General features: G+C 43.6%; 1 protein-coding gene across 1 annotated transcript in view; it reads left to right on the top strand.

Annotated features, from left to right (window-relative positions):
- Nucleotides 1-23,995: 23,995 nt before the first annotated feature.
- Nucleotides 23,996-27,941, top strand: part of LOC115123710 (xylosyltransferase 1-like) — a 182,230-nt gene continuing 178,284 nt past the window's right edge. The window contains exon 1 of the mRNA XM_065006175.1: nucleotides 23,996-24,353. Coding sequence (XP_064862247.1) covers nucleotides 24,066-24,353 — 288 coding nt within the window. The 5' untranslated portion in view covers nucleotides 23,996-24,065. The remainder of the gene's footprint in view (nucleotides 24,354-27,941) is intronic.

Here is a 27,941-nt window from a genome sequence, read left to right as displayed (position 1 = left end):
AATAAACATAGACTGCCCACCCCAACTCACGCCCTGACCATACTAAAACAAAGACAAAACAAAGGAACTAAGGTCAGAACGTGACAATTATTGATAAATCTATGTCTTCTTTTTTTTTACGTATTGTATTAAGCTGAAACATGCTCTTGTATTTGTAAATGTCTATTTTTAATAAACCCTGTTTGATTGATATGTATCAGGTCTGGTATAACTTTTGCCATTTTATTGCTATAAGCTTTGCTAATATTTTATTGTCACAATTGATTACAGCAGTGGTCTTTCCAGATTTTCCTGGTTTTAATTTAACTGAAATAACTGTCTGATGCATGATACTAGGAAGTATTGAATTGAGTGACGTGTGTTGCCATTTGTGTAAATAGGGGGGCTACTTTGTCCCAAAATGTTGAATATAATTATATGGGAAAGCCATAAAAGACCTCTGTTATTAGTGATTCTTTTTTGTCTGCTTATAATTTCTTCAGAGTTGTTGAGTCTAAGAAGGCTATAGGATGCGTCCAACTGTTGTTTCATTCTGATTTGTATACATTTTCATAGAAGCTTTTAAAATGGTCATTAACTGCTTTTGTATCTTTATCTTAAGAAATGTACTGGTTTAGAATGTATTTGTTTTGCTGCAAGACATTTACCATCTTTATTTGCCATCAATAAGTAGTGTGCTTTATTTGAGTTTAACCTGTAGTTGTTGGCTCTCTTCAAAAGTAATGATTCCTGCTTAAATTCAGTGTTATTGTTCAATGTTATTTCCTTTACCTTGTAAAGATTTTTTATAGGCTTTTTCTAAGATAGGGATTTAATTTTTCTTTAAAATTCTCAATCAAATTGAACATTTGCCGAGTATGAGATAATCATCCCCCTAATGTATGCCTTAAAAGCATCCCAAATGATATCAGGGGTCATCTTTTCTCTGTCCTCTATGTCTACATTATAATAGTAAAGTTTTTTTTTTAACGTATTTAATACATTTCGGGTCCAGAAGATGTGCTCTGTTCATTCTCCAATCTCTGTCACTAAATGTATTTTCTATCGGTGTAATTAAACACGAGAATGATCCGATATCACTATATCATAAATTTTTTCACCCAGTAAATTGTTGAGTGTATTTTTGGAAATAAAAATGTAGTTGATTCTTGAACAGTGTTTCTTACTTTGAGAAAAAAAAGGAACAGTCTTTTGTAGTTTGGAATAGTAATCCCCAGGTGTCCTGCAAATCATTTGTAGAGATGATGTTTTTATGTCTTTGGAGGCTCCCAATATGTGCCTTTTCTATTACGATGTATGTCAATCTTATCCAATGTATGATTTAGGTCACCTGCTAAAATAATAGTTATTGTCTGGATTTGATCTAATATATCTTGAAGTCTATCTAAAAACACCAGATTACAATGAAATTGATGTGTATTGTTAACCATGTAAGGTACAAGTCAACATTAGAAAATGGCTTTCTTGGTCCATGTGCTGGGATATAAGGGAAATATGATATATTCTTATTTATCAGGATGTTTACAACTCTGCTGTTACTACAGTAGGTGGCAGCATTGACCTCTCAAACCCAGCTCCTCTTTAAATGCTACATTTCTCCTTTAAAAAAATGAAACTCTCGCAAGAAAACCACATCGGCCGACAATCGCTTTAACTGTTTGAGAACCATGTTTTTTTTCTCCATCATGGAGCCCGAGCACATTCCATATGATCATTTGGATTATGTTGGTCTTTACTTGTATAGAATCAACTTGAACTTGATCTGTTCCGTCTGTCATTGAAGAACCAAGTAAAACATTTTTGCAGACATGACATATGAGGGCAGTGGGCATTCCATAGAATGGGAGGATCATAGTATTAATACATAGTTATTGTATACATTACATATATAGAGCGAGTGGGCTTTGGGCTGAGCAGACATTTTAGCTCCGACTCCTCTCCTGATGTACCCCTAAAAAACCCTGAAAATGATTGACTTACATGCTATTAACCCTATTTTATGTTGTCTTTGCATTGTCCATGTACACATCTCATTGGCATCAGCTAATTCTATCGTTACTTCTTAGGGAAGAACAGTTATTTGGGGACAATTGAGTCTAGACTGTACTGCGGAGAGGCAGAAGGTATATTGTCTCAACTTACGATGAACTGGTTTTGGGCATCACTGTATGTAGCTTAGTGGGCTTGTCTGTTTTTTCCGCTTCTCATCTCCTCAGGGCACTGGGCTCTCGTTAACTGGACAGGTTGTCTGCTGCCTGTTCAGTGCTTCACCGGCGCTTGTGAACTCCATTTTCTGGATTGACATTCATTGACCATCACAGAGTCGAGACCGATAACCTTGGGGAGGGAGAGCGTAGGGGAGATGGACTGGTGCTTTTGATGTAGCTGGCTGTTCATTGATTAGCTAAATAAATTCCTTATTTGCAACCTCTGCTCTGCTGCTTCTTGGAAAGTGGTGTTCAAATCAGTTTTCATCTCTGGTGTGTGTTCGTGTGTGTTCGTGTGTGTGTGTGTGTGTGTGTGTGTGTGTGTGTGTGTGTGTGTGTGTGTGTGTGTGTGTGTGTGTGTGTGTGCGTGCGTGCGTGTGTGTGTGCGTGCGTGCGTGCGTGCGTGCGTGCGTGCGTTTACCCATTGCGAGTGTACCAAAGAGTTTACCAGTCAAATTGCCAGGGTTAGAGGTTCCAAGCTCATTCCAATCATCGTTTGCCACAACAACTTGCTTGGGAACAAACAGTCTGCTGTTCGTAATATATATATATACTGTATATTGTAACGTGTACTCTGGGAGTCGGGAAGCAAGTACTGGGAGTGCAAATTTAATAATAAATAGAACATAGTTCAAAACAAGAAACTCTAAAAGCGTACAGACATGAAACAGAAACAGAGTCAATAATGCCTAGTCCAGCTGAGTGTCATGAGGCGCAGGTGCGCGTAACGATGATGGCAGGTGTGCGTAATGCTGAGACAACTGCTGACGTCACGCACCGGGGAGGGAGAGCGGGAATAAACATGAGATATGTATATATATATACATATTTAAGATGGTTATTTTATTTTCATGACCGTCTTCATCCATAACCATCGGTTACATGGTTACACCCTAATTGAACCAGCTCTAGCATAGGGGCGGCAGGGTAGCCTAGTGGTTAGAGCGTTGGACTAGTAACCGAAAGGTTGCAAGTTCAAATCCCCGAGCTGACAAGGTACACATCTGTCGTTCTGCCCCTGAACAGGCAGTTAACCCACTGTTCCTAGGCCATCATTGAAAATAAGAATTTGTTCTTAACTGACTTGCCTAGTTAAATAAAGGTAAAAAAAAATAATAATAATAATAAAAAATAAGCGCATGTGGGTGTTTCCCTTTCTGAAAATAATACACCATTTGTTGTAGTTTCTTGACAACGATTTCACCATGAAGTAATTGTACAAAAAGGGAGGAATCAAACTACATTCCACATGGTTTGACAATGCAGCACACCATCCTCACTGGACACCTCATACAAATCAAATCAGGAAAAGTTGAGATGAGAAAATTGTGAGTGATACTGATACTTCAAGCCTATGTGAAACCTTATACGGTTGTATCACTGTATGGTCATCCTCATAAAATATACACCGTGCTCATAGTGGTAAACAACATTCCACTGCATCCCAAATGGCACCCTATTCCCTACATAGTGCACTACTTTATTTTTATTTTTTTACCACAGACCCACAGGCCCTGGTCAAAAGTAGTGCACCAGATGAGTAATAGGGTGTCATTTGGGACGCACAACACACATCTAGTCTAATAGATAATGCATGATGCATAGTGCTTCAAGTCAATGTGACAGGAACATAAACAGTGCGTTTGATGCCGGGTAGCGTGTTGTTCATGCTTTTGCGCATACAGTACCATAAACCCTGCCAGGCACAATGTAGAAACTAACCTCCAACCCCTGTCGGTGAGAATGTGACAATGAATATAGATGTGTGTGTTTCTATTAGATAGTCAATTCCGAGATAGGGACTGGAGTTTTGCCTGACTGCAAGATCTGACCAGGAAAAGAGCTCCTGTCCCTACAGATATAGATAGATGCTTCTAAAAGAAGTGGTGTGAAATAATGTAACCTGCGATACACGGCGCACGTACGGCGTCGCCTAGGGTCCTCTACATGCCTTTCCTTTTAACCTTGGTGTTCTCCCTGATTCCCACACTTCTACTACAACACATGTAGCCTTGAGCACTTTACTCCCCCCTGACAAGTAGAGGTAGCGACAGGGGAGAGAGGGAGAGGAGGAGAGGGGAGGGGAGAGATGAGAGAGAGACACGTAGCATTGAGCACTTGACTCCCCCCTGACAACTAAAGGGGAAATGGGGAGTGGGGGAAAGGAGAGGAGAGGGAGAAGGAGGGAGAGAGTGAGAGATAGAAAGAGAAAGAGAGGGGGAGAGAGAGAGAGAGAGAGAGAGAGAGAGAGAGAGAGAGAGAGAGAGAGAGATGTCCCCACGGGACAGCCATTGGCATTCCGAACCGCGGGTCCCCTATCTCCTTGTTACTTCCGGCGCCGACAGAGATGGCCGCCTCGCTTCGCGTTCCTAGGAAACTATGCAGTTTTTAGTTTTTTTACGTGTTATTTCTTACATTAGTACCCCAGGTCATCTTAGGTTTCATTACATACAGTCGAGAAGAACTACTGAATATAAGATCAGCGTCAACTCACCATCAGTACGACCAAGAATATGTTTTCCGCGACGCGGATCCTGTGTTCTGCCTTACAAACAGGACAACGGAATGGATCGCATGCAGCGACCCAAGGAAACGACTCCGAAAAAGAGGGAAACGTAGCGGTCTTCTGGTCAGACTCAGGACAAGGGCACATCATGCACCACTCCCCAGCATTCTTCTTGACAATGTCCAGTCTCTTGACAACAAGGTTGATGAAATCCGAGCAAGGGTAGTATTCCAGAGGGACATCAGAGACTGCAACGTTCTCTGCTTCACGGAAACATGGCTTACTGGGAAGACGCTATCCGATGCGGTGCAGCCAACGGGTTTCTCCACGCATCGCGCCGACAGAAACAAACATCTTTCTGGTAAGAAGAGTGGCGGGGGCGTATGCCTCATGACTAACGAGACATGGTGTGATGAAGGAAACATACAGGAACTCAAATCCTTCTGTTCACCTGATTTAGAATTCCTCACAATCAAATGTAGACCGCATTATCTTCCAAGAGAATTCTCTTCGATTATAATCACAGCCGTATATATATCCCCCCCCCAAGCAGACACATCGATGGCTCTGAACGAACTTTATTTAACTCTTTGCAAACTGGAAACCATTTATCCGGAGGCTGCATTCATTGTAGCTGGGGATTTTAACAAAGCTAATCTGAAAACAAGACTCCCTAAATTTTATCAGCATATCGATTGCGCAACCAGGGGTGGTAAAACCCTGGATCACTGTTACTCTAACTTCCGCGACGCATATAAGGCCCTGCCCCGCCCCCCTTTCGGAAAAGCTGACCACGACTCCATTTTGTTGATCCCTGCCTACAGGCAGAAACTGAAAAAAGAGGCTCCCACGCTGAGGTCTGTCCAACGCTGGTCAGACCAAGCTGACTCCACACTCCAAGACTGCTTCCATCACGTGGACTGGGACATGTTTCGTATTGCGTCAGATAAAAATATTGACGAATACGCTGATTCGGTGTGCGAGTTCATTAGAACGTGCGTTGAAGATGTCGTTCCCATAGCAACGATAAAAACATTCCCTAACCAGAAACCGTGGATTGATGGCAGCATTCGCGTGAAACTGAAAGCGCGAACCACTGCTTTTAATCAGGGCAAGGTGTCTGGCAACATGACCGAAAACAAACAGTGCAGCTATTCCCTCCGCAAGGCTATTAAACAAGCCAAGCGTCAGTACAGAGACAAAGTAGAATCTCAATTCAACGGCTCAGACACAAGAGGCATGTGGCAGGGTCTACAGTCAATCACAGACTACAAGAAGAAACCCAGCCCAGTCACGGACCAGGATGTCTTGCTCCCAGGCAGACTAAATAACTTTTTTGCCCGCTTTGAGGACAATACAGTGCCACTCTCCTTCACTGCAGCCGAGGTGAGTAAGACATTTAAACGTGTTAACCCTCGCAAGGCTGCAGGCCCAGACGGCATCCCCAGCCGCGCCCTCAGAGCATGCGCAGACCAGCTGGCCGGTGTGTTTACGGACATATTCAATCAATCCCTATACCAGTCTGCTTACCGCCCAAATAGGTCCACAGACGATGAAATCTCAACCACACTGCACACTGCCCTAACCCACCTGGACAAGAGGAATACCTATGTGAGAATGCTGTTCATTGACTACAGCTCGGCATTCAACACCATAGTACCCTCCAAGCTCGTCATCAAGCTCGAGACCCTGGGTCTCGACCCCGCCCTGTGCAACTGGGTACTGGACTTCCTGACGGGCCGCCCCCAGGTGGTGAGGGTAGGCAACAACATCTCCTCCCCGCTGATGCTCAACACGGGGGCCCCACAAGGGTGCGTTCTGAGCCCTCTCCTGTACTCCCTGTTCACCCACGACTGCGTGGCCACGCACGCCTCCAACTCAATCATCAAGTTTGGGGACGACACAACAGTGGTAGGCTTGATTACCAACAACGACGAGACGGCCTACAGGGAGGAGGTGAGGGCCCTCGGAGTGTGGTGTCAGGAAAATAACCTCACACTCAACGTCAACAAAACTAAGGAGATGATTGTGGACTTCAGGAAACAGCAGAGGGAACACCCCCCTATCCACATCGATGGAACAGTAGTGGAGAGGGTAGCAAGTTTTAAGTTCCTCGGCATACACATCACAGACAAACTGAATTGGTCCACTCACACTGACAGCGTCGTGAAGAAGGCGCAGCAGCGCCTCTTCAACCTCAGGAGGCTGAAGAAATTAGGCTTGTCACCAAAAGCACTCACAAACTTCTACAGATGCACAATCGAGAGCATCCTGGCGGGCTGTATCACCGCCTGGTACGGCAACTGCTCCGCCCTCAACCGTAAGGCTCTCCAGAGGGTAGTGAGGTCTGCACAACGCATCACCGGGGCAAACTACCTGCCCTCCAGGACACCTACACCACCCGATGTTACAGGAAGGCCATAAAGATCATCAAGGACATCAACCACCCGAACCACTGCCTGTTCACCCCGCTATCATCCAGAAGGCGAGGTCAGTACAGGTGCATCAAAGCTGGGACCGAGAGACTGAAAAACAGCTTCTATCTCAAGGCCATCAGACTGTTAAACAGCCACCACTAACATTGAGTGGCTGTTGCCAACACACTGTCATTGACACTGACCCAACTCCAGCCACTTTAATAATGGGAATTGATGGGAAATGATGTAAATATATCACTAGCCACTTTAAACAATGCTACCTTATATAATGTTACTTACCCTACATTATTCATCTCATATGCATCCTGTACTCTACATCATCGACTGCATCCTTATGTAATACATGTATCACTAGCCACTTTAACTATGCCACTTTGTTTACTTTGTCTACATACTCATCTCATATGTATATACTGTACTCGATACCATCTACTGTATGCTGCTCTGTACCATCACTCATTCATATATCCTTATGTACATATTCTTTATCCCCTTACACTGTATAAGACAGTAGTTTTGGAATTGTTAGTTAGATTACTTGTTGGTTATCACTGCATTGTCGGAACTAGAAGCACAAGCATTTCGCTACACTCGCATTAACATCTGCTAACCATGTGTATGTGACAAATAAAATTGGATTTGATTTGATTTCTAGCCTTGTGCCGAGAATTCCGAAATAATTTTTGCGCCTCTAGGAGAGGTTGTCATATGTAACTCAGCTCTTTGCTAGATTGACGCTAAGCGCCTGATCACAGGATCGTTCTACCACAGTGACACTGAAAGGCTAGTGTGGTTTAACAGTGTTGTGCGTCGCCCATATGATCAATATGGTGATATCAAGTGGTAAGATCAAAATGTCTTGTTACTTCTTTCTTACTGATTTAGTTACCTCACCATTGAGTCAACGGAATCCTCAAAGAGCAGACATTGAATAGATTAGAACAGAACAATGAAAAGATAATCCGTTCCTGCATAGAAAACTCAAATTCATACTGAAAAATGTGAAGCATAATGTCCACTGAACATTCTTTTGAATCTGCAGTATGACCTTAGCATTGTTATACTGTACAGACATCATAAGAGGAACACAGTGAAAACACTCTCGCCTCCTCTCTCTCTCTCTCTTCTCCTGTGGTTTCCAGAGGACCATTGTCTTACCTTCCTGCACTGATCAAATCTCGTCCTCCCTCCCTCCTTCCTTCCCTCCCTTTCTCGACTTGAATGGGAATGTCCATTCTAGTAATTGTAATTCTATGGTGCTAACTCTCTGTCCTTTTCGCGCTGTTATTTATAAAAGGAGTAGTCGACAATAGTGGATGAGCCGGAAGAGGTACAGGGCACAAGCTGTTGCCAAAGACAGGGAAGAAGTAAGTAAACTGCCTTGGAATGACCTTTTTAGTAATTATATGTCTATGGTGCCGGCTACCTATAGTAACCAGTCTCCCCTTTAGCCATTTAGTGGGCTGTATTAACCTTCCCCATGCACACTGGTCCAGCGGTTTCACACTACATTTCCCCCTGTCGTTTACCACACGATTGGCTCTGAGAGAGAGAGAGAGAGAGAGAGAGAGAGAGAGAGATCTGGTAATGTGATTTTGAGTGATGCTCGTGTCATTACCTTGCTTCAAAGTCAGCAACAACAACACATTAATAAGACACACTCGGCTTACTCTGGTGAACATGGCCCGTTAGCCAATGGGATAGAGCCATCGGTATAAACGAGGAAGTGGCAGATGTGTACAGTATACAGGCCTACTGTTCAGAGTGAGATATCGTGCTGTTTACATGTATGGTCTAAGAGAGAAGCGATTTAGTAAGAGATGTTTTTTCTTTAATGGTAATTGAATAACTTTGTAATGCCTTTAAAGGCTCTGTCTAAGCACTGAGGACAGGAGAGAAACTCTAACACGACACAGCTGCTGTTTAGAGAGACTTAATCATGAACTTTGTGATAGAATGAGTTTCTCCACTGATTTCTTCTCCCCATCATAGAGTTACAGTACGTTGGCCTGAAATAGAATGGGCTGTCTGATTAACTAATAAAATAATCACATTCATATTCATAACTGAAGAACTGCAATGCTGGGCTGATTCATCAAAAGAGTCATTTATTCATCAAAGAGTCATTTATTCATCAAAGAGTCATTTGCCAGCGATGCTCTGTTGGATTGGCTCATCAAATAATCATATTGGTCTGAAATACGCCTCTGGATCGTTTAATCAGTCTGGATCAGAGTCGTACACACACAGGCATGCACATACGCACAGACACACAGGGCGGACACAGGCACGCACACAGGCATGCACGTACGCACAGACACACAGGGCGGACACAGGCACGCACACAGGCATGCACGTACGCACAGACACACAGGGCGGACACAGGCACGCACACAGGCATGCACGTACGCACAGACACACAGGGAGGACACCGGCACGCACACAGGCATGCACGTACGCACAGACACACAGGGCGGACACATGCACACACACAGGCATGCACGTACGCACAGACACACAGGGTGGACACAGGCACGCACACAGGCATGCACGTACGCACAGACACACAGGGCGGACACATGCACACACACAGGCATGCACATACGCACAGACACACAGGGCGGACACAGGCACACACACACACACACACACACACACACACACACACGCACTTACACATACAAACTGTTTGCTGGTCTGCTGCATGGAATTGTCTGGGCTTTCTAATAGTCATGCGAGTGACTGAGTGCTGGGGGGGATTGTAGTTAACAATCTTAATCTGGTTGGACAACAGGAGCGCAGATGTCCAGTGGCTATGGGCTAAGGACAGGGGGACCTTGACAGTGTGTGTGTGTGTGTGTGTGTGTGTGTGTGTGTGTGTGTGTGTGTGTGTGTGTGTGTGTGTGTGTGTGTGTGTGTGTGTGTGTGTGTGTGTGTGTGTGTGTGTGTGTGTGTGTGTGTGTGTGTGTGTGAGACTGACTCCGAGTAGGCAGCTTCCTCACACACTGGCTTGGCTTATTGTCTCTACACTAGTGTGACTACTGTACCCAGCTACGGTAGAGAGGGAGGGTGGTGCCACTAGCCTGGAACGAGACAAATAAGGAGCTCAGAGACAATCTCAGACAGACAAGTTGTGCAGACTAAATACTGAGACTTCGCTATTCAGAGGCTGACATCAAAACATAACCGACACAATACCTAGGAGGAAGGCCAAACCTGTGTAATAAACAATGAGCGAGAGAGAGAGAGATCTGAGAGACAAGGCAAGAAGGGCATTCTATGCCATCAAAAGGAACATAAATTTCAAAATACCAATTAGGATCTGGCTAAAAATATTTGAGTCTGTCATAGAGCCCATTGCCCTTTACGGTTGTGAGGTCTGGGGTCCGCTCACCAACCAAGACTTCACAAAATGGGACAAACGCCAAATTGAGACTCTGCATACAAAATTCTGCAACAATATCCTCTCTGTACAACGTAAAACACCAAATAATGCATGCAGAGCAGAATTAGGCCGATACCCACTAATTATCAAAATCCAGAAAAGAGCTGTTAAATTCTACAACCACCAAAAAGGAAGTGATTCCCAAACCAACCATAACAAAGCCACCACCTACAGAGAGATGAACCTGGAGAAGAGTCCCCTAAGCAAGCTGGCCCTGGGGCTCTGTTCACAAACACACCCCACAGAGCCCCAGGACAGCAAAACAATTAGACCCAACCAAATCATGAGAAAACAAAAAGATAATTACTTGACACATTGGAAAGAATTAACAAAAAAACTGAGCAATCTAGAATGTATTTGGCCCTAAACAGAAAGTACACAGTGGCAGAATACCTGTCCACTGTGACTGACCCAAACTTAAGGAAAGCTTTGACTATGTACAGACTTAGTGAGCATAGCCTTGCTATTGAGAAAGGCCGCCGTAGACAGACCTGGCTCTCAAGAGAAGACAGGCTATGTGCACACTGCCCACAAAATATGGTGGGAAACTGAGCTGCACTTCCTAACCTCCTGTCCAACGTATGACCATATTAGAGATACATATTTCCCTCAGATTACACAGATCCACAAAGAATTTGAAAACAAATCCAATTTTGATAAACTCCCATATCTACTGGGTGAAATTCCACAGTGTGCCATCACAGCAGCAGGATTTTTGACCTGTTGCCCCAAGAAAAGGGCAACCAGTAAATACAACCCATATTTATGCTTATTTATTTTCCCTTGTGTACTTTAACCATTTGTACATTGTTACAACACTGTATATATACATGTATAATATGACATTTGTAATGTCTTTATTGTTTTGAAACTTCTGTATGTGTAATGTTTACTGTTAATTTTGATTGTTTATTTCACTTTTGTATATTATCTACCTCACTTGCTTTGGCAATGTTAACACATGTTTCCCATGCCAATAAAGCCCCTTGAATTGAATTGAATTGAATTGAATTGAGAGAGAGAGAGAGAGAGAATCCTGGGTCAAAAAGAGCATACAGTAAATCAGTCAGTCAGTTAGCCATCCACCAGTACGCCATCTAACCAGCCATCCATCCAACCAGTACGCCATCCCCCAGTACGCCATCTAACCAGCCATCCATCCAACCAGTACGCCATCCACCAGTACGCCATCTAACCAGCCATCCATCCAACCAGTACGCCATCCCCCAGTACGCCATCTAACCAGCCATCCATCCAACCAGTACGCCATCCACCAGTACGCCATCTAACCAGCCATCCATCCAACCAGTACGCCATCCACCAGTACGCCATCTAACCAGCCATCCATCCAACCAGTACGCCATCCACCAGTACGCCATCTAACCAGCCATCCATCCAACCAGTACGCCATCCACCAGTACGCCATCTAACCAGCCATCCATCCAGTACGCCATCCACCAGTACGCCATCTAACCAGCCATCCATCCAACCAGTACGCCATCTAACCAGCCATCCATCCAACCAGTACGCCATCCACCAGTACGCCATCTAACCAGCCATCCATCCATCCAACCAGTACGCTATCCACCAGTACGCCATCTAACCAGCCATCCATCCAACCAGTACGCCATCCAACCAGTAGGCCGTCCAACCAGTACGCCATCCAACCAGTACGCCATCCACCAGTACGCCATCTAACCAGCCATCCATCCAACCAGTACGCCATCCACCAGTACGCCATCTAACCAGCCATCCATCCAACCAGTACGCCATCTAACCAGCCATCCATCCAACCAGTACGCCATCCACCAGTACGCCATCTAACCAGCCATCCATCCAACCAGTACGCTATCCACCAGTACGCCATCTAACCAGCCATCCATCCAACCAGTACGCCATCCAACCAGTAGGCCGTCCAACCAGTACGCCATCCAACCAGTAGGCCGTCCAACCAGTACGCCATCCAACCAGTACGCCATCCAACCAGTAGGCCGTCCAACCAGTACGCCATCCACCAGTACGCCATCTAACCAGCCATCCATCCAACCAGTACGCCATCCAACCAGTAGGCCGTCCAACCAGTACGCCATCCAACCAGTACGCTATCCAACCAGTACGCCATCCAACCAGTACGCCATCCATCCAACCAGTTCGCCATCCAACCAGTACCTCATCCAACCAGTTTCGCCAATCCTTTGGTTTGTTGGGAGAGATACAGACAGACAGACAGACAGACAGACAGACAGACAGACAGACAGACAGACAGACAGACAGAAAAGATCAGGAGAAAGGAATAAAGCATTAGTCAGAGAGAACAGCAGTCAGTCAATCATCCAGCCTATCCTGTAGTCTGTACCAGTCAGTCAACCATCCAGTCTATCCTGTAGTCTGTACCAGTCAGTCAACCATCCAGTCTATCCTGTAGTCTGTACCAGTCAGTCAACCATCCAGTCTATCCTGTAGTCTGTACCAGTCAGTCAACCATCCAGTCTATCCTGTAGTCTGTACCAGTCAGTCAACCATCCAGTCTATCCTGTAGTCTGTACCAGTCAGTCAACCACCATCCAGTCTGTCCTCAGTCAACCATCCAGTCTATCCTGTAGTCTGTACCAGTCAGTCAGCCATCCAGCCTGTCCTATAGTCTGTACCAGTCAGTCAACCATCCAGCCTATCTTGTAGTCTGTACCAGTCAGTCAGTCAGCCATCCAGCCTATCCTGTAGTCTGTACCAGTCAGTCAACCATTCAGCCTGTCCTGTAGTCTGTACCAGTCAGTCAACCATCCAGCCTATCTTGTAGTCTGTACCAGTCAGTCAGTCAGCCATCCAGCCTATCCTGTAGTCTGTACCAGTCAGTCAACCATCCAGCCTATCTTGTAGTCTGTACCAGTCAGTCAGTCAGCCATCCAGCCTGTCCTATAGTCTGTACCAGTCAGTCAACCATCCAGCCTATCTTGTAGTCTGTACCAGTCAGTCAGTCAGCCATCCAGCCTGTCCTGTAGTCTGTACCAGTCAGTCAACCATCCAGCCTATCTTGTAGTCTGTACCAGTCAGTCAGTCAGCCATCCAGCCTGTCCTGTAGTCTGTACCAGTCAGTCAACCATCCAGCCTGTCCTGTAGTCTGTACCAGTCAGTCAGTAAGTTAACCAACTCTCCAGCCTGTCCTGTAGACTGTATAGTCTGGGCTGACTGCCAGTAGAACAGCAGAGAGACTCCACTAGACGTCAGGAGCCTGGTGTTTGGTTTATAGCAGTTAAAGCACTGTTTATCTAGTGTGGATTTTATTTTATTTTTTTCACCTTTATTTAACCAGGTAGGCAAGTTGAGAACAAGTTCTCATTTACAATTGCGACCTGGCCAAGATAAAGCAAAGCAGTTCGACAGATACAACGACACAGAGTTACACATGGAGTAAAACAAACATACAGTCAATAATACAGTATAAACAAGTCTATATACAATGTGAGCAAATGAGGTGAGAAGGGAGGTAAAGGCAAAAAAGGCCATGGTGGCAAAGTAAATACAATATAGCAAGTAAAACACTGGAATGGTAGTTTTGCAATGGAAGAATGTGCAATGTAGAAATAAAAATAATGGGGTGCAAAGGAGCAAAATAAATAAATAAATTAAATACAGTTGGGAAAGAGGTAGTTGTTTGGGCTAAATTATAGGTGGGCTATGTACAGGTGCAGTAATCTGTGAGCTGCTCTGACAGTTGGTGCTTAAAGCTAGTGAGGGAGATAAGTGTTTCCAGTTTCAGAGATTTTTGTAGTTCGTTCCAGTCATTGGCAGCAGAGAACTGGAAGGAGAGACGGCCAAAGAAAGAATTGGTTTTGGGGGTGACTAGAGAGATATACCTGCTGGAGCGTGTGCTACAGGTGGGTGATGCTATGGTGACCAGCGAGCTGAGATAAGGGGGGACATTACCTAGCAGGGTCTTGTAGATGACATGGAGCCAGTGGGTTTGGCGACGAGTATGAAGCGAGGGCCAGCCAATGAGAGCGTACAGATCGCAATGGTGGGTAGTATATGGGGCTTTGGTGACAAAACGGATTGCACTGTGATAGACTGCATCCAATTTGTTGAGTAGGGTATTGGAGGCTATTTTGTAAATGACATCGCCAAAGTCGAGGATTGAGATGAGAGACGCCTGACCTCCACACACACCTGTTCTCTCCTCACCACCCGGCATTAGACACCTGCAATTAACTAATGATAGATCCATGGCCCTGCTCTGGAACTGAGCCTGACACATACATATTGTTATTGGAACAGAACAGAGTCTGTGTAGAGTGGTGTATGTTTGTGTGGGTTTTGGGGGATGTAGGTTCGGGGTTCTGTGTGTGTGTGTGTGTATGTGTGTGCTTGCTAGTGTGTGCTTGCGAGTGTGTGTAGTTGCCAGTGTGTGTCTGTGTGTGTGTGCGTGTGTGCGAGTGTGTGCCCAGCTTAAGGCATGGGGGGGGGTACAATAGTAGAATATACAAGGTGCAGCAGTTTCCATTTTGTTATGTCACTCAATTGCCACTCACTAACATTTTTTAGATGAGTAAATTAGTCTGAATTAATCTAAACTTGGCCTTCAGGGGGGCCCCTGATTTTCTGGGGGGCCCCATTGATTTTGTTAGTGACACTCAGATATTATGGCATAAGTATATGGCAAAATCTTTGAATTTCAGGAAATGATCTTTAAAACGGATGAAAATGATCTCCACCACATGGGAAAATGTATAGAATTGCAAAAGACTTGCTTTAAAACGGCAACATTTTCTCTACACTCCATGGCAAAAGGTGTAGAATTGCAGAAAATTAACTTAAAAATGTGACATGTTTCTCTCCGCTGTCAAGAAGGTGGCCACTAAAATGTTTAGCCGGCAAATTGGCAGGGGGCCCACAACAAAATCTCACTTAGGGACCCCAAAAGGCTAGAACCGTGCAAGCTTGCGTGAGTGTGAGTGTGTAAGTGTGTGTTGTAAAAAACTGTTGAACATTATACATTATACATTATACATTATACATTATTCATTATACATTATACATTATACATTATACATTATACTATACATTATACATTATACATTATGCATTATGCATTATACATTATACATTATACATTATACATTATACATGATATACATTATTCATTATACATTATACATTATACATATATATATATACATTATACATTATACATTATGCATTATACATTATACATTATACATTATACATTATGATGCATTATGCATTATACATTATACATTATGCATTATGCATTATGCATTATACATTATAGATTATGCATTGTGCATTATGCATTATGCATTATACATTATACATTATGCATTATGCATTATGCATTATACATTATACATTATGCATTATGCATTATGCATTATACATTATACATTATGCATTATGCATTATACATTATGCATTGTGCATTATGCATTGTGCATTATACATTATGCAGCATTATGCATTATGCAGCATTATGCATTATACATTATGCATTATGCATTATGCATTATACATTATGCATTATGCATTATGCATTATACATTATACATTATGCATTATGCATTATGCATTATGCATTATACATTATGCATTATGCATTATGCATTATACATTATACATTATACATTATGCATTATGCATTATACATTATTATGCATTATGCATTATACATTATACATTATGCATTATGCATTATGCATTATACATTATGCATTATGCATTATGCATTATGCATTATACATTATACATTATACATTATACATTGGTCTGTCCCACACAGAGGAAATGTCATTTCTATTCACTCTGCCAAAAGTAAGGTTTTGTCGGCGTTAAATTTGAGAGGGCGGCACTTCACAAATGAGATCAGATTCATCATTATCCTAATTACAATCTCATCTGGCACTGTATGTACATTCACAACAAATGACTCATATATCATTGGTGCACAGTCAGCTTGCCCAATCCCAACCCTTCTCATTTCAAACCTAATGTGCAACGTGAAGCGATGCTTCAGTACCTCGGAGTGCACTGAATCGTAGATGGACAAACAAGTCGATATGCAGGCCACTGACTCCATTCTATTCCATTACTGAGCGGACAAAAGTTAACCTACAATAAAACAGATAGAGACAATGTGAAAGTTAGGAAGTGGAGGAGGTGGAGGAAGAGGAGGAGGAGGAGAAGGAGAATATAACACGATTAATTCCCAATTTATTTAAGAGGAAAGTAGGAATCATAGAAGCTTGTTATTGATTTGAAGACAAGAAGGTTGGAAACACTATTAGTGTTTAATGCTGAATACCAGGCATGTATCTCAAATGGCACCCTATTCCCTAAACAGTGCACTAAAAGTACAAAAAAGTAGTGCACTATATAGGGAATAGGGCGCCATTTGAGACGCAAGCCCTGTGGTAACAGGAATGAGAAATGTCTAGTTCCACGCCACCTCCTCGACACGATCTACAGATATCGGATATGCCATTAAAGTTTTGATGATAATGGATTCGAATGAAACTTCTCCTAAGATAAATGTATGTTTTATGTTTCTTAAGAGAACTAGAGCACACTTGAGTATCAAAAGGGAATGTGCGTGTGTGAAGCTCGGAAGAAAGTTTACTTTCTTCACAAATCCACTCAAAGATACAATATATTGTTGACGGATCATTTAATCGGTGTTCAGTTTGATTGTCGGATAACAGACTTTTGTTGGATCATAGACTGCTAAAACATATCAAAGATTTTGAGGGTTACTTGAACTCATTTCTTGATCTATATTTAGTTCTGTTTGGGAAATACTGAGGAACAAAGGGCTGCTAGAAGGAAGAGAACATTTTAATTTCATTAGCAAAGAGAAGCTTGAAACGGCTGAAAACTTGGAACTTATTCTAGCAGCCATGATTAAAGAGAACAAGGTCATAGCTGCCTCACACATGTTATAACCTCCCTATGACCTGAGAGGTCGTTGCTAATCAGCGACGGAAGCGGAGACCTGTATAATCACTCTCCCCTACACAGCTGAAGCCTCGGGCCCCTGAGAGACACAACTTGGCTGGCTTTCCTCCCCCTCTTCTCACCCCTCCCGACCTCCTTCACTCTCATTCCTCCCCCTCTCCTCACCCCTGCCGGCCTCCTTCACTATCTTTTCTCACCCTCTTCCTTCCCTTCTCTCCCTCTCTCCCTCCCTCCATCCCTCATTTTTGACTCCCTCCTCTCTTTGGTCTTGTTCCTCACCTCTCTTCATCCCTCACCCCTCCCTTCTTTTTTCTCACCTTCCTTCTTTCTCTCCCCCTCTTTTTGGTCTTGTTTCTATTTTTACAGTTCTAACAAGGTTGTTCAGCCACAGAGGGACTGGTGGAGGAGATGCAGTGAAGGAGAGAGCGTGTTGAGAGAAATCGATGATGTTGAGTACTCCAGGCTGTTGTAGCGAGAGAGGGGCCCTTGGAGGCCCCTGAGGGCCAAAGAGTGTGCCCCCTGGGAGGACGAGAGTGGTAGAGATCTGGACCTAAGGGTCACAGTTAGAGACATTAACTGACAACCTCACCCCTAGTATTGACAGATGAAAAGAAGCAGCTGGGGTAGAGGTGTGTGAGTGGAATGAAACCTAGGCTTGAACAACATCTAGCATTGTACTTATTGAACCAGCCTGTGGTGCAAAATTGATTTGTTATCCGAATGTTACTTATTAAAAACCAACCCGCAATTACACAGTAGCTTAAAGTACATGAAAATGTATGTTAGTGGAGGGAAAACTAGGCTTTAAGAACTGTCTTGTCCTTACTATACAGTATACTGTATATGCCTGTGGTGGAAAATGGCCCAATAGTAAATGTTATCAAATTGTTAAGAATTGAAATGGGAATCCCAAGCACACATTTATTTGCCCAATGCAATTAACATTCTGTCTAGTAACTGTCTATGAATAGACGTTGTGAAACGTAATGAATGTAGCTAATAACCAATAACTTCCTATCGAGAGGAGGAGGAGATTCGCATAGATTTCCACAGAGGTCAGACACAGTAATCTTCTTACTCCACAGACTCTGTGTCATATAAATAACTCATGGTATGATGGAAGACTTTAATGTACAATCTCATTCTCTTGTCTTTCGATGGAGAGCCCATTCCAATCCATTTAACCCAGACACACATCATGTATAGTCAGCAAAAGAAATGGGAAGGGGGGGTGTGTGTGTGTGTGTGTGTGTGTGTGTGTGTGTGTGTGTGTGTGTGTGGACGTGTTTAACTATACTTGTGGGGACCAGAAGAATAGTAAACTAACAAAATAACATTTTGAAACGGGAATGAGAACACTCATTTTTGTTTTCTTTTGCAAAATGTTTTTCTACTTTGTGCCTTATTGAACATCACCCAGTTGGAGGTTTAATGCTAAAGGGAGATACGCCCATAAAACGTCAGGGTCATGTTCAGTAGGTTTTGAAACTGAGAGGTGCTATCATGAACTTGTCCAATAAGAATGCTAATTTTTGTTTTCTGTTACAACATGTTTTGCTATGTTGTGGTAACTGAACACAACCCAGGTTGAGGTTACTGACAGGGCAGTTATAGGATAGGACATCATTGGTGCTTCCTCTGAATGGGTGAAATGCTCCACATAGCCCTTTACTGCAGTCAAATGACCTAGTGGTTTCATGGGTGGAATGTTATTCATATTTTTCATAATTTCATAATTAATAATGTTTTTTTAAAACATGCCGAAAATCTGGTGTTTCTATGTCAAACGGTTTTGTTTGACATAGAAAGGTGACCTATTCACCTTCTCTGATGTATATAAAGTGTAATATTGGGATGCAAGCTCAAAATGTAATACATTTCAATTCTATATCTGACATGATACAGGTGTCTTCTGTTTTTAACCCCATAACCATGTGTGTGAGGTGTCTACTTTTGTCTCAAAGTAGATTTGTTTAAGACTAACAAGAAACACTCTGTGTTTCCTCCAACCTCATTTCTCCAGGACCAATGTTTTGCTCCAGCCCAACACTAGCCAAGCACGCCTACAGTATGTTTATTTTGGGACGATAGGATCATCCATGTATCAAGTGGTGAGCATTGGGATCATGTTGGTTGATGTCTACTGTGTGATAGGGTGTGCAGTGTTGGTTGGTTTCTACTGTGTGATAGGTTGTGCAGTGTTGGTTGGTTTCTACTGTGTGATAGGTTGTGCAGTGTTGGTTGGTTTCTACTGTGTGATTTGTTGTGCAGTGTTGGTTGGTTTCTACTGTGTGATAGGTTGTGCAGTGTTGGTTGGTTTCTACTGTGTGATAGGTTGTGCAGTGTTGGTTGGTTTCTACTGTGTGATAGGTTGTGCAGTGTTGGTTGGTTTCTACTGTGTGATAGGGTGTGCAGTGTTGGTTGGTTTCTACTGTGTGATAGGGTGTGCAGTGTTGGTTGGTTTCTACTGTGTGATAGGGTGTGCAGTGTTGGTTGGTTTCTACTGTGTGATAGGGTGTGCAGTGTTGGTTGGTTTCTACTGTGTGATAGGGTGTGCAGTGTTGGTTGGTTTCTACTGTGTGATAGGGTGTGCAGTGTTGGTTGGTTCTACTGTGTGATAGGGTGTGCAGTGTTGGTTGGTTTCTACTGTGTGATAGAGTGTGCAGTGTTGGTTGGTTTCTACTGTGTGATAGGGTGTGCAGTGTTGCAGTGGAATACATTGATTTATCCATGATTTATCCATCTCCTTGTCGGAAGTCTCTCTCACACACACACATACACACACACACACACTTATACATTCTGCTCTCTGTCTCAGCACCGTGTCACCTGGGAGAACATGGCTGAACTTATGTAGAGGATTACAGAACTGCTGCATAGCGTGACTCACACACAGGCTTGGGCACACACACATCCACACACAAATACACACACACCTAGACCCTCCGCTCCCACACACACACACACAGCAACCCTCCCCCAGACCCACCATGAACTATGACTGCTGTAGATGGAGTGGGATTACTCTCCCTGCGACATGTGCCACCTTTATGCTGAACGGCTTCAATGTCACAACACGAACCAGTCACCGGCTCTGCAGGGACCAAATTTATGCGACACATCTCCATGACATTTTACATGACTCCCAAGTGACATTTGGCTGAACTGTGGGGACAGGGGCGGCGTTAGGTGAGGCTTGTCCTTAAGCGCAGATCTAGGATCAGCTTACCCTTCCTGAACGGTAAGTTTAGCCATTGTGGGGGAAAAACAAAAGAACATCAAATTGACCTTTGATCAGTCTCTTCTCTAGGGGCTAATTCACCCTACTACCCTGCATGGACTCTGACTCTATAACCCTCTAACCCTGTGACCTATTCACCTTTGACCACAAGAACAGGAACCCAATACAAACCCTGTTGTCTAACACGATTAGATAGAGTATAAGCCTTCAACATGTCAGTGTTACACCAACTAATCACCAAGGATCTCCTTTCAACACATTCCATGTATCCTTCCTCTTCGTGTGCTTCGACCAAACCCGTAGCCATGATGTCAGAATGTGACTAGCCATCTCTGTCTTCTGTCTTCTTCTACTACTGAATGAAAAGATTGACCTCTCCACAGCTCCCCAAATGGTACGTCTCAGGGACAAGCGAATGAGGCACCCAAGGCATGACCAGTCATCTCACCTGACCCACACATACCCTCTCCCTCAGGCTTCTTTGCTGTTCTGACCTACACTGCAGAGGAGAGAGAGAGAGAGAGAGAGAGAGAGAGAGAGATGCACCCTAGCACCAATCTGGTCAGTGTTGGTCAGTGTCTGTGCTTGACTGATGGGGGGTCAGCTTTAATTAAATTCATCAGCCGTGGGGACCGGAAGACATGGCTGCGGCGACAGTGGGCCGAATCTATCCCCCAGGCAACGGAGTATTGGCTAATGAGAAGAGAAGAGCTAGTTCTGCTGCCTGAGAAGTTGTAGTTGTACCCTCACATCTCATTTGCCTTTCCTCACATGCTCATCCATATCACGTTCTCTCTCTCTCTCTCTCTCTCTCTGTTTCTCTCTCTCTGTTTGTCTCTCTCTCACTTCTTTCTTTCCCACAGTCTCTCACCTTGACAACATTTTTAAAATGTAGAAGACGTTCAAATGTCTCAGGAATGTGTGTGAGCACAAAGCTATTTTGAATTTCAATGTGCCGTTTATCAATTAGTACGGTGTGTGTGCGCGTGCGCGCGTGTGATCTGGGTGTCCTTATCGCTTTTGGACAGTAACATAGATTTTTGTTTGCCCAAGGTAATAGCACCTCGTTAATCAAATGTGTGCTGCAATTTAAATGCTAAATAAATGCTAAGAAAACTGTCATGGAATGTACAATATGAACATACTGTATATTAAATATAATATAGAGTTGTCTTGTCAATGGATGAATAGAACGAGTCTTGGCCCAACTGGTCCTCTTTTGTCCATGTACCCACTTGAGTTCTTGCATCCGGTTGATATTACTGCATGTCTTGTTGGGTGAATGGACAAACGTTTCACCCATACTGCTGGGTAAAATTGAATGGCGTGTGGGTTGGTGCTAGACTACCTTCTGTTGCTAGGATACAGCTCGAATTAACATGATACAGCTCAAATTAACACTGTTTGTGCCTAATGTCAGACATCTGTCTGTTTTCGATTGGCAGCTAGACCGAGAATAAACACTATCTACAAATGCAAGGCATGCTGACAATGTGTGGCATGTCATCATCTGGAGAAACACAACAAGGTCAGAGACTAATAACTATGTATTTTTGTTTTAGCCAAGGCTGTTGTTTTGAGCTTTGCATACTGTGCTTTGTTCTAGCCTTTCTGCCTCTCAAATGTATTCCTTCAGGTGAAACACACACACGCACACACACACACACAGTGGTCTGTGTACTTACTGTCCGCCGAAATATAATAACTCGCCCTACCTAATGCTACCATCTCCGCATTTCTGCCTGTAGTCACACTCTGTAATCCAACTCCCATTGCAAAGGTTGGGATATGCAAAACCTGCCTTCAAAATATCAGAGAAACAATTTTCCTGTTTTGCGCCAATTATGCAATTTTCGACTTACCAAACCCACCCATCAATTTGTGTCCGCTAGGCCTGGTGTACTGTAGGTAGACACACACTCTGTGTGAATGCTATCTTATTTATTCACCGTCAGTGGTTCACTGCCCTTAAGCAAAGAGCAGAACAGCCTCGGCGTGGATTGGCTAGTTGATAGTGTAGACGTTTGTTGACTAATTAAAGGGTAGCAGTGTGGACTTATACGGAAGGAAGGGAGAACACACACACACACACACACACACATACACGCCGCAAATACACACTGCAAATACACACACGCATACAGAGCTGATGTAGTAGTCCCAGTAGATACTACATCAGCCCTGTGTGTGTGTGTTACTGTGCATGTGCGTGTGTATTTGCGTGTGTGTGTTCTCCCTTCCTTATAAGTCCCAGTAGCTGTACTAGCTCAGCCTTGGCAGACAATTAGATAGTGAAGGTATGCTTGCCAGAAAAGTAAGCACAATGCACAGGGGCACACAGAGTAAATATGGATGGAAATCCTCTACATCCATTACAAGAAGTTGCTGTGGTATAAAGTTTGGGCTTGATACTAATTGTAAGACCTAGTTCCTCCCTACCTTTCATACACAGCTGTAGGCATAGACTTAGGCCATTTCTTAAGAATCAAATCATGTTGAAGTGAACTTGGGGTTAACCCCCCACCGAGACTCGAACACAGGTCCAGCGACTGTCAAGCCAACAGCTTAACTGTTAAATCAAGAGGTCCGAACTTCTTGATGAGGTCATTGCGTGTTGGATTCGCTACAATATACTGTACATGAATAACTCTCCTTTTATAGCTCTTATGATCATTTGGTACATTGGTTATGTTTGAAATGCACATGAAGTTGCATCCATAATTGAATGCATAAGGGGATGGTGAGGGTTGGTCCCAGTGGAGCCTACAGTACATGGGATGGATGTGAGCTTGTATTCTATTTGTAAGAAGCTGTAGCGATACACGTTTTCTGTGAGCACTGTCCATGGTACTGATATTGTTCAACGGTACATTGTGTTCACCCACATCAACGTTTCCAAAAATAGTTTGTGTTTGTTGGTTTGTTTAATCATTAAATGTCGTGGATAGGTATCATGTACATGTGGGAGGTGATAACCCACGTGCTGATGTATTTTATACAAGAATTCCAGACGGAGGACTCTCATTTACCGTCGCTGTGATTCAGAACATTCGGTGAACATCCTGAGCTCGCGCGTAACGTCTTTCAACCACACGATGGCTCTGTGCTGCCTTCTCTCCTCGATGCTCCTCCTAGCCATCGTGAGCTAGATCTAAAAAATAAAAAAAATCTCCCGTGGTCTCCCCGCTCCTGCTGTCTGTCGCGCAACGCAGAGGCAGGCTAGCCGACCTTCTCCTCTCGAGTCCTAAGCAGTCAAAGAGTGAAGATGGTTGGCGGCTCGTGCGCTCGCAGGTTGGCTCGCCGCTCGCGTTCCGCCTTGATAGCGGCTCTCACCGTGCTGCTGGTCCAGACGCTGATAGTGTGGAACTTCAGTAGCCTCGATTCCGGGGAAGAACGGGAAAACGGCGGCGGTGGCGCGTCGAACATGAGGGAGAAGAGAGACCGGGTCGGCGGCGGTGGCTACAAAGGCAGCAGCGAGTATATGAAGCGCGAGGTTCAGCTACAGCACCATCCTCCACAAGGGAAAGGGACGGTTCGTCACATACAGCAGCCGGTAAGACTGTGGCGCTACTGCTGTTACACGTAGCTATTATATCCCTTTTACCTACGGCCCATTTGAAGTGTCTGGTAAAGACATAGCCGAAGACTGCATGGGCTACAACCGCAGCTTGAATGATTGTTCCTGTCTACCTATCTATGCCTGGCGCTTTGGTAGACTGGATGGGCACAGACGCTCAAATGAATTAACCGAACTACCTCTGGCGGCTGTATTCATTTTCAAATCGAGATCCTTTTAAATGGAGATGTGCTACTCTGACATGTTACATCGACGTCGCTAGCGTCCCAGCCTCCCGCGCAAAGAGTGACAGATGTACGATGTTGTAGGGATGTTTCCAAATCCAAAACATTATGAAGAGGAACAGAATGACAACTGAACGATGCCACATTGGGTCTCCTTCAAATCCATTCGTTGTGTAGCTGTAAATCTCATTTAAAAAATCCACTGGGTGTGAATTTGAACCCCAAATTGTATAATCCAAGCAATATTTAATCACAACAAATCCTCTAAGGTCAGTTCAGATGCGTAAATCGATGCCCCGGGCTACTTACTTTAAGCTACTGCTTGTTATAGGTCAGAAATGATTGTTTGCCCTTACAGATGACAATTTCAGCGACACACACGACTGTGTAATGGCCATTTGAAACGCATAATTTGCTAATTGTGTATCAATGCAAAACCGCTTAATGGACTAGTTCATGTGAAAATACCACAGGGAAATGACTGCGTGGTGATCGGAGTAGCCACATATAGTTTATGCAAACGTTACATTAGAGGGAAATGAGAAATGTAAACATGTACTTGCGAACTCTTGGCTCTAACCAATAAATTGTGCAAATAACCTACACGTTTGGATCATTGGCGGTTTATGAACGCCATACTACATTAGTTCAGCACCGAATTGAGACCAAATCAAGTTGAAACATTGTTACCACACTACCTATACAGCCGTGGTTTAAATCAACACGCTCCGGGATCCCAGATGATCACTGGTCTGTCTGTTAGTATTAGCAAACACTGGAAGGGCAAATGTATAAATCTTCATTAAATTACAGTAGCCTACAGGTTGACATCTGTTCGGTTGCTAATCAGTCAATGTTTGACTGATTTTGTCAAGAGATATGCAGTCTCATAATCATTTAATTCCATGGCACTAATATGGATATTATATTATTACCACAATATTATAAGCAATATGACATATGGACTGTGTTTTTTTGTTGTTGTAATATATGGTGTGTTGTAACCTATTTGCTGTCGCAACATTTGGAAAACCTTGCATCACATTGTATGGGATGTATAATCCCATCACTATGGATACAGTAGCTTTGATATGGTTGTTATGGGAGATATACTGTAGACTACAGTAGTGTAGGTTCCTCAGTCCTCATATAGCATCCCTCTACACTCTCATCTATCTCCTACGGGTGGTGGGAGCTGTGACTCAGTCTATCCATCAACTCTGTGTGTGTGTGTGTGTGTGTGTGTGTGTGTGTGTGTGTGTGTGTGTGTTTGCCCTCAGGCTACACAACAACAACATAATGTATGGTAAGTCATTCCAAGGACAGAAACGTGATGAAGATGTCAAGACAGACCTGCTAGGAGTGTGTTTGTGTGTGTGTGCAGTGCACATATAGGGCTCTACCTGTTCAGAAGACAAGCGCCTTCCAGTCTTCAAAGAGACGTTTTGGGTGGTGGTATAATTTCCCCCCAAATTACTGTATATATGTATTTTTGGTCATTGTTGTTCGGAACCCACTGCTCCCAAGGTGCCGTGGTGTCAGGTTCACCCTGTACGGAGCTCTCACGCCCGGTTGCAAATTTTTCCCAGTCTGCCCCGCACGGAGATTGCACGCTTCCAGTATCCAAACATGCTTGGCTTGAGATATGCGGTCACCTGTCGAGTGTCTGTAGCTAGCTACCTAGTTTAAATATCAACACTACTGCCACAGCAGCATATTTTGGGGTGGCAGGTAGCCTAGTGGTTAGAGTGTTGGGCCAGTAACCGAAAGGTTGTTGGATTGAATCCCTGCGCTGACAAGGTAAAAATCTGTTGTTCTGGCCCTGAACAAGGCAGTTAAACCACCGTTCCTAGGCCGTCATTGAAAATAAGAATATGTTTTTAACTGACTTGCCTAGTTAAATAAAAGTTAAATTTAAAAAAATGTAAAAGTATTTTATTAACACTTGATATAGCTTACATCATCATCAATATTCAGTCTGGTCGGCTGATACACAGCAGAGAGAGACAGAAAGACATAGAGGTCAATTACAATCAGTAAAAGAAATTAAGTTAGCTAACAAGCAGATTTACATCAATCACTAACATCAGTGATCAGCTGATATCCCACCCTCTTTTCCCGATGTCAATCATCTCTGTCTTTAGGATTCACTTTAACTAGCTTGCTTAGAATTTGTAAAGATGATGAGTGGGTGTGTTGTTGCAGGAATAAACAGGCCTATGCTCCAAAACTGTTAAAATGGTCCCCTACAGAGGCATTTGGTACGTTTTGAGCACCTGCCCCCTGAAAGGTCTGCACGGCCCTGGGTGTGTGTGTGTGTTCGCTATGCTATAACAGCATCAGTCTGAGAGACACACTAACAGACCAGGAAGGGGTTTTATCACTGTTCCTGTCCATAGCGTGGCTGAATTAGCTAAATAGTTCTTGAGTTCTGACGCACAGAATCAATTGTGACTGGGCGACGGGAAGATATATGTCAAAAAAATCGTAAATTTACATGCGCTTAGGTTGAGGTCATTAAAACTCGTTTTTCAACCACTCCACAAATATCTTGTGAACAAACTATAGTTTTGGCAAGTCGGTTAGGACATCTAGTTTGTACATGACACAAGTAATTTTTCCAACAATTGTTTACAGACAGATTATTTTACTTATAATTCACTGTATCACAATTCCAGTGGGTCAGAAGTTGACACTAAGTTGACTGTGCCTTTAAACAGCTTGGAAAATTCCAGAAAATTATGTCATGGCTTTAGAAGCTTCTGATAGGCAAATTGACATCATTTGAGTCAATTGGAGGTGTACCTGTGGATGTATTTCAAGGCCTACCTTCAAACTCAGTGCCTCAGTGCTTGACATCATTGGAAAATCAAAAGAAAACAGCCAAGACCTCCTATAAAAATTGTAGACCTCCACAAGTCTGGTTCATCCTTGGGAGCAATTTCCAAACGCCTGAAGGTACCACGTTCATCTGTACAAACAATAGTACACAAGTATAAACACCATGGGAACACGCAGCCGTCATACCGCTCAAGAAGGAGACGCGTTCTGTCTCCTAGAGATGAACTTACTTTGGTGCGAAAAGTGCAAATCAATCCCAGAACAACAGCAAAGGACCTTGTGAAGATGCTGGAGGAAACAGATACAAAAGTATCTATATCCACAGTAAAACGAGTCCTACAGTATATCGACATAACCTGAAAGGTCGCTCAGCAAGGAATAAGTCACTGCTCCAAAACCCCCATAAAAAAAGCCAGACTACGTTTTGCAACAGCACATGGGGACAAAGATCGTACTTTTTTGAGAAATGCCCTCTGGTCTGATGAAACAAAAATAGAAC

The sequence above is a fragment of the Oncorhynchus nerka genome, linkage group LG21, assembly GCF_034236695.1.
Source record: "Oncorhynchus nerka isolate Pitt River linkage group LG21, Oner_Uvic_2.0, whole genome shotgun sequence".
Lineage (NCBI taxonomy): Eukaryota > Metazoa > Chordata > Actinopteri > Salmoniformes > Salmonidae > Oncorhynchus > Oncorhynchus nerka.
The sequence above is the reverse complement of the archived record's forward strand: the minus strand, read 5'-3'. Positions and strand labels throughout refer to the sequence as shown.